Source organism: Canis lupus, chromosome 16 (assembly GCF_048164855.1).
Source record: "Canis lupus baileyi chromosome 16, mCanLup2.hap1, whole genome shotgun sequence".
Lineage (NCBI taxonomy): Eukaryota > Metazoa > Chordata > Mammalia > Carnivora > Canidae > Canis > Canis lupus.
The window spans coordinates 34500001-34515094 of NC_132853.1; the positions used below are offsets into that span (position 1 = coordinate 34500001).

Here is a 15094-nt window from a genome sequence, read left to right on the forward strand (position 1 = left end):
TCTCCCACTGTTTTCCTTGGAATGGTAAACCTCAGACTAGGGGCAAAAAGTGGTACACGGAGCAAGTATATTCCAGCCTTTTCAGTTCCAAGTATTGCCTAACAAATGATTTCTACAGAAAATGTTAATGCAAACTACAAACTCTGTGGAAAAATTATTTTTCCCCTTAAAATTACGTTAAGAATAGCTGGTCTAGCAGAGTAGTTCATAGACAGAAAGACGTTTTAAGAGAAGCACAACCCTCTACAGATTCTAGACAAAGTTGTTAAGACACAACAGCATGTAACTGGGAGAGGGATGGTAATGAAAACAAAATATGGTGGTGGCAGGGGGGCACTCATTCAAAGAATGGAAGAACTGAAGAACTTATGTGAAGGAGCATATTCAGTCCATAAGACTTGCAAAATGCACACGAAGCAAAGTCCAAGTGGCTGACTGCAGGACTTGCTCCATGTCTGTCCGTCGACTTATGAGAACTGTGCCAGTACAGTGTGCTCTAACTGACCTTGTGGGAAAGTCCTCCCTTTGTGCCTTATGGGCTTCTCCGGTGCACAGGTAGCTTCAATGAAGAAGAGTCGTCTTGTTGCCCCGTAGAGGACTAGTAGTCAGTCCAATAATCTTATCTTCTGCCCTATGTAGATATGGTAGATCTTAATAGTCCTAAGGACATCCACAAAGTACGGTGGATTTCAGGGCTATAGATTAAAAAAGGAAACTCTCTTGACAGAGAGAACTCTAAATTGGTTGGTGTTAAGAAATATAGGTCTGTGGAAGAAACCACTTTTCACTGTGGAGTTGTAGTGCTTCCATCACAGCACCTGGAGTAGTGAACTCCGCCTCTTGTGCCATTATCAAATGCTGTTCCTGCAGAGTTCAGGCCTTCCGTCATTTATATACCTAGGAGAGCCTGAATGCCTACATGGCATTTTCAAAAGTCAATAAATTGTATCATTTCTAAAAGAGACCCCCAAGTTTAAGACAAATCTATAATGCATTCCCAATCTTTCAAGGTGGACCTGATGCAGAGCTCTTCTCCAAATTAAATCTTCTCTCCTTCCTCTGTACCTCACCAGGAATAATCCCTGTTTCTCCATAAACCAAACACAGTGCAGCTTATTTACTTAAGCAAATGTTTTAGTAATTCTATGATGTCATTATTACAATTAGGTTTTATTATAGCTCAACAATTCAGGACATCTTTGTGCTCTATCCAGAAATGACACAAACATGTCTGTTTTTAGTCAGGCCAGAGCCATTTACTGCGCATCGTTGATCACAGACAGTTATGAAGGCTAGCTAGCTTTTGTTCCCGAGAACAAATCCAACTATTTTAAGTGACATGAAGTATGATATAGCAAAGAGCTTTAGTTCTCAAAGACAAATGATTAATTTGATCTCTGACATTCATTGTCTGGATCTTGAGATTAGACCCTTCACCCAAAAGATACATCATATTAAAAAAGTCTTTTAAAAAAGGCTGGGTGAAACTTTCTTAGGACTAATGTCAAATCAGTTAATCGTTTGTAGCAACTTTGTGTTGAATCACAGAATTAAGTTCTAATCTTAAAGCTCATGACAGTAAGTTTAACTGGCTCCATGTTGCAGAAAAATCCAAATATATGTAAATATTTTTAAAAGAAAAGGTATACCTATTTGAGGAAGAATGAAAGTGTAAGACCAAAAGTGTCCAATGTTTGTGCTGCTAGTTCTCTAACTCAGTCTAACAAAAACCTATGTCTGCCCCCCCCAAAAAAACCCACAAAAAAACAAAAACCATAGAATAGTTCCATAAAAGAAATTAAGAAATGGGTGTCACATAAAAGTCCAGTTTAATAAACTCAAAACACAGCAGCACATATGTTGGGTGACTGAACATGGACACAGAGAGCAGAGAACAGGATGGAACAAGCAGAGTCAAGAAAATTAGAAATAGGCCCTTGCTCTCATTCCTAAAAACCATGCAAAGCAGAACGGCCCAGTCAATACAAAATGAAAGATGCTCAAAGAATCTAAAGAAAATACAGAAAGGAGATCCTGATGATTAAAATAATTATCTTTCAGTAAAGACTAAGCTAAAAGATGAGAATATCCATGTGAAAACATGCCGAAGACAAAATGAAAAAGTCCATTAACAGTGCAGTGAATAGTGCATTCCAGCCATCGGAATGCCACAGAAAACCAAAGGGAAAAGTAGAAGGGAAAGAGCATGTTGTTTCAATAGAAAACACGGTTAAGACATAGGTTAAGGTATTCAACTTCTGCAAACTCAGAAGTTAATTACAGAGTTAAATGAAGGCTGCACATGAGGATCAATGCAACACAGCACACTTACTCTGCAAGACATACTATGGAACATACAGCAGATAAAAAAAAGGTTGCCAATAAACAAGCTAATAATTTCTATAGCCTAATAACCCTGAAAGGTAATGCAATACTTGGAAAAATAGGGATAATAAGCCATCAGGTTAACAAATGAAGGATGTGGTTTTAACGTGTTCTAAGGAAACACCAGGTCAACTATCATTCACACAAATCAGAGCAGAAAAGGGGGAAATAATGCCTGTTTCCTACTGAATGGTGTTTGTGGTAAGTATAAAGAAGAATACAGTTTGAAATGGAACTCTGCCTATGCCCAAAGAAATGTGAGTGGGGACAAAAGAGTGTGAAGTAGTCTCTTATTAATGAATTAAATTCTCACATAAACTAACCTTTCTCCTTGGATTTTCTATCTTGTTCTCTGTCCCGACTTTTGCTCCTATGCTTATAGGACTTTCGATCCCGGCTTTTTGATCTTCTTCGATCCCGACTACGAGATCTATGCTTTCTTTCTGATCTATCATGGCTTCTGCTTCTTCGTCGATCTCTACTTCTTCACAATTGAAAACAAAAGAAAAACTTCAGCTGACGTTACAATGAGAAAAAAAAAATCTTTCGACAATTACACGCCGTTCATTAACAAGATCAAGTATCCTTAAAAGGCAAACAGAGTCCACTAATACATATTTACAGTAGAAATCTTAAGAATTGAAAATTACTGAAAATCTAACTTTAATTTCTCAAATAGTACTTTTTTTTTTTTTTTTTTTTTTTTTTTGAGAAAGAGAGGGCAAGCACATACACAGGTGGAGAGGAGAGAGGGAGAGAATCTTTAGCAGGCTCCATGCTGAACATGGAGCCTGATGTGGTGCTTTATCTCATGACCTGAGCTGAAATCAAGAGTCAGATGCTTAACCGACAGAGCCACCCAGGCACCCCTATCATTGTGCTTTTTAAAACTCTTCAATCCCGAGGATCCCTGGGTGGCGCAGCGGTTTGGCGCCTGCCTTTGGCCCAGGGCGCGATCCTGAAGACCCGGGATCGAATCCCACGTCGGGCTCCCGGTGCATGGAGCCTGCTTCTCCCTCTGCCTGTGTCTCTGCCTCTCTCTCTCTGTGTGTGTGACTATCATAAATAAATAAAAGTTAAAAAAAAATAAAAAAAATAAAACTCTTCAATCCCAACTCTTAAACAGTAAAATGGATTTCATTTTCCATATTTTTAAAGAATTACAAAACATTTTAGTCAGGTTCTGTATGATGTCATCCAAAGCAAAAGTAGGTAACTTTACCAAAGTGACTTATAATAATTTAAATGTCTTCTTAGGGATCCCTGGGTGGCGCAGCGGTTTGGCGCCTGCCTTTGGCCCAGGGCGCGATCCTGGAGACCCGGGATCAAATCCCACATCAGGCTCCCGGTGCATGGAGCCTGCTTCTCCCTCTGCCTGTGTCTCTGCCTCTCTCTCTCTCTCTCTCTGTGACTATCATAAATAAATTTAAAAAAAAAAATTAAATGTCTTCTTAGAATCAGTGAGAATAGAATCACTTAAAGAGACCATCTGGTAACATGCACTTCCTAGGAAGAGTGCATCAAACCTCTTCAGACTGGTGGGAAATAAAAAGAAGTTGCCTTGAAGATAGACTGGCTTACTAATTCTACTCTCATACTCCATCCTAATGCCTGACAATACTTAAGAACTTCCCAAGGACCACAAAGATAACACTGGCAATTGCTACTGTTCAGGGCTTACTCGTTACACACTAGGCACCGTCTTGCATGCTCTATATACCTGCTTCGCCTTCTTTCTCTACTTCGCGATCTCTTGTGGTCCCGAGACCTGCTGCACCTTCGGTCTGAAGTTCGGCTTGAATGCCGACTTCGTGAACGACTTCTCTTTCTTCTTTCTCTGTCTCTTGCCCTTTCTTTCTCTCTTTCCTCCTCTTCTCTCCGTCTTTTCCTTTCTCTTTCTTCTCTTTCTCTCTCCCGCTCTTTTTCTCTTTCTTCTCGTTCTTGTTTCTCCTTTTTTAAACGCTCATCACGATCAGGTTCTTCAGTTCTTTTTCTTAACTTTTCCTGAAAGAAATCAAGTTTGATTTTTATAGAATACCCTTAAAGACACTATCAAATAATGGTTACCTAATGTAAAGCACGTGTAGATCAACTTACAGAATTTCACGCCCTAAAAGAAAAATGTAGAAATTCCAACACCATGTTTGTATGCAAGATGTTACTACTTGACTAAGTCCTTAGGGATAGTCTCCCAAATTCCTGACACAAGAGCATGAAGAAAATAAAGTGCTCTGATAATCTGATGGACAGTAAAATTTTATAGGGATCATCAGTTTCAAATAAGACACAGAAGCAAAATATCAACAAGAGGCCTATGTCTCTATGTGGTCAATTTTTAGCCCTCCTAAAACAGAGTATTAGCTGTGGCTAAAGTGCATGCTTGAAAGAAACTTACTTTTAATTCTTCTACAGTAGCTTTAATTTTGGCATAGCCCATGTGCTGTTTTCCCATCAAATGGTCATCTACCCGGGACTGGGCATCTCCTACTATCAAAAAGGCTCCACATACTTCACAAACTTCCATTTGTTTTTCTTGGGCAGCAAAACTTTCAATCGTCTAAAATGATAAATCAGTTTATTAGAAGAGTATCTGAGGAAGAGAGAACAAAATCCAAAATAGTACTTAAAATCTAGAATAGATTTCTAATTCCATGTATTTCTCCAAAACTCTAATATTGAGCAGCAACTAATCAACTTTTAGAGCAAGGAAGCAAGGCAACAGCAACCAACTTTCTATATTAAAAAGAAGTGTTGAGACCCCATCACTCAACTGTAACAAATGAATTGTTCACACCACCTTGAAAAAGGTTAACTGTCTTTCAGAAAGGTACCTATTCTAGTCCAAATTCATTTCTCAGGTTCAAAAGGCTAAAGATGTGCTCTAAGTCAGTAGAGCATGTGGCTCTTGACCTCAGGGTTGTGAGTTCAAGCCTACAATGGGCATAGAGCTTACTTAAAAAAAAAATTGGGGCAGCCCAGGGGGCTCAGTGGTTTAGCACTGCCTTCAGCCCAGGGCCTGATCCTGGAGACCCAGGATCGAGTCCCACGTCAGGCTCCCTGCATGGAGCCTGCTTCTCCCTCTGCCTGTGTCTCTGCCTTTCTGCCTCATCTCTCTATATATACATATATCTCTCATGAATAAATAAATAAAATCTTAAAAAAAAGATTGTTTTCCCCTAAAATGCTTTAGGAAACTGAATTCACTAAGCATAATCTGTACATATCCTATTCAATATCTAGGAACCATTGGCCAATTATATCCTACCATCAATATCCAAAACATACATATTACATTCTCTAATTAATACAAAAAAGTAGAAAATACTTCGAGTATACCAATTTTGAGCTAAGGTAAATATGTACAGGGTAATTTATATTAACAAGAAAATTAAGGGGCGCCTGGGTGGCTCAGTCTAGCAAACGACTCGATTTCAGCTTGGGTCATGATCTCGGGGTCATGGTGGGCCCCCCACTCAGTGAGGCGTCTGCTTCTTTTCCTTTCCTTCTTTCCCCACTTGCACACATACGCTCTAAAAATAAATATATCTTTAAGAAAAGAGAGAGAGAGAAAGACCAACCCAGGCCCCACTGAATAGTCATGATCTAAGCCATGGGTTGGCACGTAGCAGCTAGAAGCTTGCTTTTGTAAATAAAGTTTTATTGGAACACAGCCACATTCAAATGTTTATGCATTATTCAAAGCTACTTTCATAATATAAAGCCAGAGCTTGGTAGCTGCCAGGGACCCTGTGGACTGCAAACTTAAAGTTATTTACTGTGTGGCCCTTCAAGATACAATTTGCAGCTCTTGATTTAGAACATTAGAAAACTGTTTACTAAGACTGTCAAATAGGAAGAGGTCCTAGTAATTCAAAGCTAAACAGCCGGGATAAATCAAAATGAGGTTGCTACTCACCGAGGTTGTGGACCTAAGCAATTCTCTCTCTTCTTTTAACTGTTCAACTAATTTCATCATTCCCTGGGCTTCTTCTACTTTTCCTTCAGATCCTAATTCTTCAATCTAAGGGAATAAAAAAAAAAAAAAAAAAAGGCAAAGCGGTCAAGACTCCTTTCTAACCAACTATTCAAATATTTTTCTGTTCTTCCCCAAACTTCATTAGCCTTTCGAGTTGTTTTGGGTCTCTCGTTTGGTTTTGTTTATTGAAGTATCTTTGGGTTAAATCAATGCCCCCCTTTTTTTACAGCATTAATAAAGTATATTTGACATGTAATAACTACATATTTTAAGGTGCACAATCTGATAACTTTTGACAACCATGAAACTAACCCCTTCATCTAGATAATGAACACATGCATCACCCCAAATCTTTGTAGTACACCTCTTCCTTGAGCAACTACTGATCTGCTGTCACTATAGATGTTTCCCTTTTCTAGAATTTTATATAAATGGAATTATGGGAAAAAATGGAATTATGTACTTATTTCTTTTTTTTTTAAGTCTGGTTTCTTTCGCTCAGCCTAATTATCTTAAAATTTACCCTCAGTATTACATGTAGTTGATTTATTTTTATTAATGAGCACTCTTCTACTATACATCATAGCATTTATCCATTCACCTACTGACAAACATTTGAGCTGGTTCCAGTTTAGGGATTTTGCCAATTATGAACAAAGATGCTATGAACATTGATATACAAGTCTGTAAACATATGCTTTTGTTTCTTTTGGATCAATATCTAAGACTGGAATGATTCATGGTGGATCTTTTTTAACTTAAGAAACCTACTCTTTTTCCAAAGTGGTTATGCCATCTTACATCCCACCAGCAGTGTAGGACTGTTCCAGTTTGCCCACATCTTCATTAACACTTGGAATGGTCTTTTTAATTTTAGCCATTCTGACAGAGATACAATAAATATCTCATTGTGGCTTTAATTTATATTTTCCTAAAGACTAATGACTTTGAGCATCTTTACATATATGTATTTGACAGCCCTTTATCTTCTTTGGGTAAGTGTCTATTCCAAATATTTTTGTTGTTCATGTACACAATTCTTACCTGTTGCAGGAGGACATCAATTTTATCTGTTAGAACCTGAATTTTTTCTTCATTTTTGCCTGTTGGGCCAGCTGCCTATTGAAGAGATAATAAAACGTATTATCATAAATAAAAAAAAAATACTAGGCTCTCTGCATGAAGCCTACTTCTCCCTCTGCTTATGTCTCTGCCTCTCTCTCTGTGTCTCTCATGAATAAATAAATCTTTAAAAAAAAAAAGTTAAAATGTTGTGTCACAAGGATAGTAACCCAGTCACCTTCATTTTCTGGTACTCAATTACATATTTTATCAGTTGCTGATAATTAGGAGAAAAATCTAAATGAGTAGCAAAATGAGTATTACTAATAAAGACTGGAAAAAATGAGTTACTTTTAAGTTTATGTCATTCTAGAGCACAAATTGTTGAACCTGACCACAAGTTTCAATACTAGGGAGGTCTCTGGGTCTCCAGAGAACAAAGACACTTTACAAAGACTACAAATTAATTTCATACTCACCCCAGAGGACTGCTGGTTTTGAGATAATGCCAAACGAGCATGGCCCCGTCTAATTCTACGTTCTACTTCTGCAAGTAAGCTCTGTAGGTATCGCAGAAAATCTCTCTCATAGCCAACCTTCATAAAACGAGAACTCTTCTCATACCTGGTTAAGAACAAACAGAATTTCTTTCTTTCTAAATCTTTATCCATTACAACTCACATATTCTATCTTAACTAGTCTTATATAGACTGTTGCATTTACTCTGAAGAGTAAACCGGGTGCATAAGAAGTCCATTTCTATTTTTCTTTTTTTAAGATTTTATTTATTCATGAGAGACAGAGAGAGAGGCAGAGACATAGGCAGAGGGGAGTAGCAGGCTCCATGCAGGAAGCTCACTGTGGGACTTGATCCCAGGACTCTGGGATCACACCCTGAGCCAAAGGCAGATGCTCAACTGCTGAGCCACCCAGGCATCCCTAGAAATGGACTTCTTGGGCAGCCTGGGTGGCTTAGTGGTTTAGTGCTGCCTTCAGCCCAGCACGGGATCCTGGAGACCCAGGATCAAGTCCCGCGTTGGGCTCCCTGTGTCTCTCATGAATAAAATCTTAAAAAAAAAAAAAAAAAAAAGTTCCATTTGTTCCATTTCTAGTCCCTTATCCAACTTCATAAAGGGAAGGCAGTACTTAGTATTATGTGTGGTTAAGAGCATGGATTTTATAATATGGAAAATCTAGGTGCTTGAACACCAGCTCTATCACAATACTGGATCTGTGACCCTAGCCCCAGGACAAGTTTTATTTCTAAAATCAGGACTGATAAAAAACAAATATGATACAGAAAAAAAGCTTAGCATTCAGCAGAACTTACACATATAATATGTACTCGTATGGTACATATTATTATGGTACTCATATTCAAAAATGATTGTATCACTTTTGTAACTATGACTTTCTACCACCCCACCTAATGAATAATAATCTCAGCAAGACATTCATTTTATACTAATTCTAGTTACTTCTTCAATCCTTGTCCCCTTTAAACCAAAGAACAGGGGTACCTAGGTGGCTCAGTGGTTGAGAGTCTGCCTTTGGGGATGCCTGGGTGGCTCAGCGGTTTAGTGCCTCCCTTTGGCCCGGGGCGTGATCCTGGAATCCCGGGATCAAGTCCTGCATCGGGCTCCCTGCATGGAGCCTGCTTCTCCCTCTGCCTGTGTTTCTGCCTCTCTCTGTGTGTCTCTCATGAATAAATAAATAAAATCTTTAAAAAACAAAACAAAAAAACAAAGAAACTACTAAGTAAGGGGAAATGACCAAAAAAGATAACTTACTGTTTTCGAAGGTTTTCATCATGAATTTTTTCACATGGACCTGGGGGGGGGGGGGGGGGAGAAAAAAGAATGAGAAATATGATTGTAGAAGTTATTGGTGATGTTAACCTTTTCTCGCACCAAAACAAGAAGTTCAGAGAGAGAGAGAGAGAGAGAGAGAGAAAGACCCATTTTATCACAGAATGGTCTGTATTACCTAAATTGAGCCACAAAATAACGTGCCCTAGTAAACACATGAAAATTGTTCTCCTTAATCTTTAAGATCAGTATAATGGAGAGCAACTATAATGTAAGAAAAGAGAAGAGGTAATGGGAGGAAAGAAATTGTACCCACTGTCACCTGAAAAAACCGTGATGAGGGTGAACCAATGGTCTACCACTCATCTTTTACTAATTTGGGGCATCCACAAATGAAGCCAAATAAGTACAAGGATGTTTGAGCCCTACTCCTTCCTATTTCCAGAAGGCAATTTCAGTCAATTTCATTCATGTCACCTATGCCTTCTGGAATATACTTCCACATTTCTAAACTATTCAGTTTTTTTCTTGGTTTATCCTAGACATCGAAATTTTATGTCAAAAAAGTTTTTAGATTAAATAAACACTTTATATTTTGACTGTGCCAAGTACTGTTACCCGCTGAGCCAAACAAAAGGGGCATTATGACGACTTAGGATATACTTCATATTTCTGTTGGAATTCTTTTCGTTTATTAGTTTTTTGTAATTCTGAACTCTTCTCAAACACTTTAAAGTCAGCTACAGAGATTCTCTCAAGATTCCAAATCTATCAGATAACCAGCTTCAGTTTTGCCCTGAGCTTTCTATTCTGCTTTGATCTGGTCTCTGTATTTTCTAAACTCACTAATAAGAGTTGTCATCCTGAGAGGTTCCTTTTCTGGTCTGTATTGGATGAAGTTTACTGGATCTCGTTTTTCTCCTTGGTTTTATACCCATGTGTTGGTGGAGTTTCCAGAGAAAAGAATCATGGGAGATTAATTTGTTGAGATCTTGCATGTCTGAAAATGCCTTTTTTCACTCTCATACTTTGAATGTTTGGCTATATAGCTAACCTAGGAATATTTTTTCGCTCAAAATCCTGAAGGTGTTTCTCCAAAGTCTTCAAGCTTCCAGTGTTGTTACTGACAAATCTGAGGCCATGCTGATTTATAATCCTATGTGTCCCTGTCCCACCCCCACCACCCTGAAATTTCAGTGGTATGTCTTGGGATGGATCATTTTTTATCCTTTGTGCTGAGCATTTGAAGGACACACTCAATCTAATGTCCTTCAGTATTGCAAAATTTTTAATGTCCTTCCTTCTGCTTTCTCTAGAACTCCTAATTAGTGTTGTACTAATAGAATTTCTTCAAATTTTAGTTTTTTTCTGTCGGATCACCCAATATTCCAGCAGATTTCTTTGATTTTATTCTCAAACTTTTACTCTGACTTTCAGACTCTTCAGTCCTATTTTCCAAGAGCTCTTTCTGGTTTTTCAAAAGTTCTCTTTTTATAATAACACCCTATTCCTGATATCCTCTCTTATTTCTCCAAAGATACTAAATTTAGTTGAGACTTAGTATCTTAGGGCACCTGGCTGGCTCAGTAGATAGAACATGCAACTCCTGATCTCAGGGCCAGGCGTTCCCATGTTGGGTATAGAGATTACTTTAAAAACAAAAAAATTCAGTTATCTTTTCTTCTACTTTCCCTATCATCTCTAATTCCACTAAACTCCCCCCTCCCCTGTTGATTTTGGCTAATCTATTGTTTGTAGGTTTCCTTCAAATGTCTAACTGGTATTCCTTGGCTGGCAAATCACTTCCAAAATCTAACTGGAAGTTGGTATGCACAGGCACGGTTTGTCAACTATAATGGGCTTTACCACAGGAAAACCAGCAGCAAAATTCTTTTAGATTCCCCAAGGGTCAGTACCTGTAGATCACTTCTCTGGAACTGTTCACTTTCTCTAAAGAATCCTCTTCTCTTCTGCCTGGGGAAAAACATCTGGCTGTATCCTTCTAGGAACAGGGCAGAGGAAGGGAATGGGAAAACCCCACTATTAAGAATATAGACTTAACTCTCTTAATAAGTCTCATTTTACTCATTACTGCCCTGTGCTGTGTCTGGAATCCCAATATCTAAATTCGTCCAGCCCTAATGGGCTTCTGATGCTCTAGAGCAAGCATCATGCTTAATGAATTAACTTCTCTTTTATATTTCTAGAATGATACTAATTATGTACCATCCTTGGGAGAAGAAAATTCACTCAATTTTTTTTTCTTTCTGTGGTTCAGATGAACTACAGTCTCGGTCCAATTTCTATAGAAAAACACCCCCTAGTGTCTCCTCAGGGGCAAGGGTAGGAGAGGTAGAATCACCAGATGCACAGGTATTAAGAGTCCCTCCAAGGACATCTGGCACTGCCTTTTTAGTTGGGAGAGGTTTTTGGTTCTCACAGTTGAGAGGTATTATTGGCATCTAGTGGGGCCAGAAATGCTACTAAACGTCCTACAATGCACAGGACAGCCCCCCTAAAACAAAATTATCCAGTTCAAAATATCAAATGTCAAGGTTGAGAGATCCTAAACTAGACTAATTTTTCATTTTCAGCCCCATGATTCAACTCTGACTGCTATGGTACCTGGTGCCTCCAAATGCTGAGCCTGTCCAGGGTTCTGCTGATCAAACACTCACTTCCTTTTATTATCCCCTTCTGCAGGCTTTTAGAGTACAGGTTTCTCTGCTCTGTTGAATCTGCTGCTACTCTTCCATCCGCTTGTCATCTTCCAAAAAATGTGTTGATATCTCTAATGTTATCTCCTCTTCTGTTTATACCTTTTTCGTTTTTAAATTTTCATTTTAGTGGAGGGTTTTGGGAAGGAATGGAAATAGACACGTATGTTCACTTAAGCCACCATGTTTAACTAGACTGGCATTTATTAATACGTTCAAAAATCTAAGCCAGGAAGAAAATTATTTTATCAACAAACCTTATATACAAGAGAAAACTTTTCAAAATTTACAAAGTACTAGTTTTTATTTTACATCATACTTTGATAAAGGCTACACAGAAAATTCACTTACCAAGATCAGAACGAGTGTTTGTGAACAATTCCGCAGGACAAAAACCACAGAGATAATATTTACAAACCTAGTGAAGAAAAACAAAGGTACTTAACTTTTAAAAATTGTTCAGCTTTAGAAGTATATTGGAAAAGGGTGCCAAATTACTATTGTCTCATTTCTTAAGCTTTTATCTTTTAACCAAATAAGAACGATTTCATTTGTTAAAAGACGTTAATTTAGGGACTTTCAAACTCCCAGATTTTAGTAAAAAATGTGCAGGATGGACAAAGAGTTACTAATACTTTCTACTATCTCCTTTTAATCACTGCTCTCCCCACATAGCAACAACAAATATGGAAAAGATACCCAGAGACCAAATTTTATTAAAATAAAAACAAAAAACCTACAGTTATTATTGTTCTAAACTTATTAAAGACCAGAACCAATTTACAGATTAGGATTTGGAAATCACTATCTAAATTACAAATAACAGGGGGATCCCTGGGTGGCTCAGCGGTTTAGTGCCTGCCTTTGGCCTGGGGTGTGATCCTGGAGTCCTGGGATCAAGTCCCACATCGGGCTCCCTGCATGGAGCCTGCTTCTCCCTCTGCCTGTGTCTCTGCACCTCTCTCTCTCTGTGTGTCTCTCATAAATAAATAAACAGTTAAAAAAAACATTTATTTAGAGCAATCTGGATCAATATAAGATCCAGACTTCTTTTTTTTTTATATTTTATTTATTTATTCATGAGAGAGAGAGAGAAAGAGAGAGAAAGATACAGGCAGAGGGAGAAGCATGCTCCATGCAGGAAGCCTGACGTGGGACTCGATTCCGGGTCTCCAGGATCACGCCCTGGGCTGAAGGTGGCGCTAAACCACTGAGCCACCCGGGCTGCCCAAGATCCAGACTTCAACTAACTAACTACACTGTACTGGATATTGTCACATACACCAGCACTTTACTGAGCAACTCCTGATGGGCTCAGGCTCCTACAGTATGAGCAGACTATAATCAGGAAACCAACTTCTAATTCTCTCCATCAGTACTTTCGAAACTTCTTCAGATCCATCTCAAGACTGCTCTAGTTGATATTTAATTCTATATACTGGAAACCAAAAACGGTTCAGCACAATTCCAAAGTGTCTCTTTCTTATAATACTTCATTGTTGAGGATTGGATGTTAGGACTGGATGTTAAATTTGAAATTATATTCTTCCTTAAAGATCAACTCTTTTTTCTTTTTTAAAGCAATCTCCATGGGGAACCTGGCTGACTCAGTAGAACATGCAACCCTTGATCTCAGGGTTGTGAGTCTGAGCCTCATGTTGGGCATAGAAATTACTTTTAAATCACTGGGAGCAGAGATTACAAATCATCTCTACGCCCATTGTGTAGATCAAACCCACAACCTCAAGATCAAGAGTCGCATGCTCTAGTGACTGAGCCAATCAAGCACCCCAAGGGTCAACTGTTTCACACCTGAATATGGTTCCATAAACTGTGTCCAGAAGAATTAAGGTCGTAAAGAACAAAGATTCAAAAATCAGGGGTGTCCGGGTGGCTTATCGGCTCAGGTCATGATTTCAGGGTCCTAGGATGAAGCCCCACATCAGGTTCCCTGCTCAATAAGGAGTCTGCTTCTCCCTCCTCCTGCTTTCTCTCAAATAAATAAAATCTTAAAAAAAAAAAAGATTTAAAAATCATATCTAAACAACAGATTTAGGGGATCCCTGGGTGGCGCAGCGGTTTAGCGCCTGCCTTTGGCCTAGGGCGTGATCCTGGAGACCCGGGATCGAATCCCACGTCGGGCTCCCGGTGCATGGAGCCTGCTTCTCCCTCTGCCTATGTCTCTGCCTCTCTCTCTCTCTGTGTGTGACTATCATAAATAAATAAAAATTAAAAAAATAAAAAAATAAAAAAAATAAACAACAGATTTAGTTTTATATTATTATCCTGTTATACATAGCCATATGTCAAGAGTATCTTTGTATCATTTTCTTTTCTTTAGCAGTTCTAAATACTGTTTTTTAAAATTATTCTTTGCAACGTAAACAGTATTCTTATAAATTATTAAAAAGATTCCTAAATGCCCAAATAGTTAATGTTCTTTCAAATTATTTCCAAACTTTCAGTGTCCATGTAACATTTAAAAATGCTATATACTGGGATGCCTGGGTGGCTCAGTGGTCAAGCGTCTGCCTTCGGCTCAGGGCAGGATCCTAGAGTCCTGGGATTGAGTCCCACATTGGGCTCCCTGCATGGAGCCTGCTTCTCTCTCTGCCTATGTCTCTGCTCCCCCACCTCTGTCTCTCATGAATAAATAAAATCTTTAAAAATAAATTAAAAAAATTAAAAAATAAAAATGCTATATACTTTCCCAATTATCAAAAAGTCTGATTTGTTACACTTGGCATCCACATTAAGTGTATCACAATAAAATACCAATGCCAATACTCAATTTAAAAAATATTTAGGCATCTGTTTTATTTGAGGGAGGGAGGAAAGAGACAAGGTACGCCATTTATCTTTCAGACTATTAACCCTGGTTTCAAGGGCTCAAAAATTAACAAATTTCCAATAACTGTAATAATTACATATAAGAGTTTAGTAATAGCTACTGCCAGCATTTACAATTATTTACATCTAAAAATTGTATGGTAATATAATTTAAAATTAAATTTAGTATACAGCACTCATAAGTATGAAACTTTACTATTGTGCATCTTATTTTGATTTTATTGTTTTTTAATAGCGTTCCTATTTATCATAACTAATATAAGACTACTATTCCTTTGTTTAAACTGTGTCAATCT

The 15094-nt window shown here is 38.2% G+C and overlaps 1 protein-coding gene across 21 annotated transcripts in view; it reads right to left on the reverse strand.

Annotated features, from left to right (window-relative positions):
* Positions 1–15094, reverse strand: part of LUC7L3 (LUC7 like 3 pre-mRNA splicing factor) — a 30576-nt gene that overhangs the window by 6697 nt on the left and 8785 nt on the right. For 18 of the 21 annotated variants that reach the window (XR_012008880.1, XR_012008878.1, XR_012008879.1 and 15 more), the window contains exons 2-9: positions 12300–12366; positions 9214–9253; positions 7903–8047; positions 7406–7480; positions 6302–6406; positions 4781–4942; positions 4106–4389; positions 2709–2869 (exon numbers count right to left, since the gene is read on the reverse strand). Coding sequence is in view for 10 of the 21 variants with exons in the window: in XM_072780050.1 (XP_072636151.1) it covers positions 2709–2869; positions 4106–4389; positions 4781–4942; positions 6302–6406; positions 7406–7480; positions 7903–8047; positions 9214–9253; positions 12300–12366 (1039 nt within the window). In the remaining 11 variants the exon portion in view is untranslated. Of the gene's footprint in view, positions 1–505; positions 632–2708; positions 2870–4105; positions 4390–4780; positions 4943–6301; positions 6407–7405; positions 7481–7902; positions 8048–9213; positions 9254–12299; positions 12367–15094 lie in introns of all 21 variants that reach the window. The other 3 variants (XR_012008885.1, XR_012008884.1, XR_012008883.1) reach the window with 1 other exon arrangement.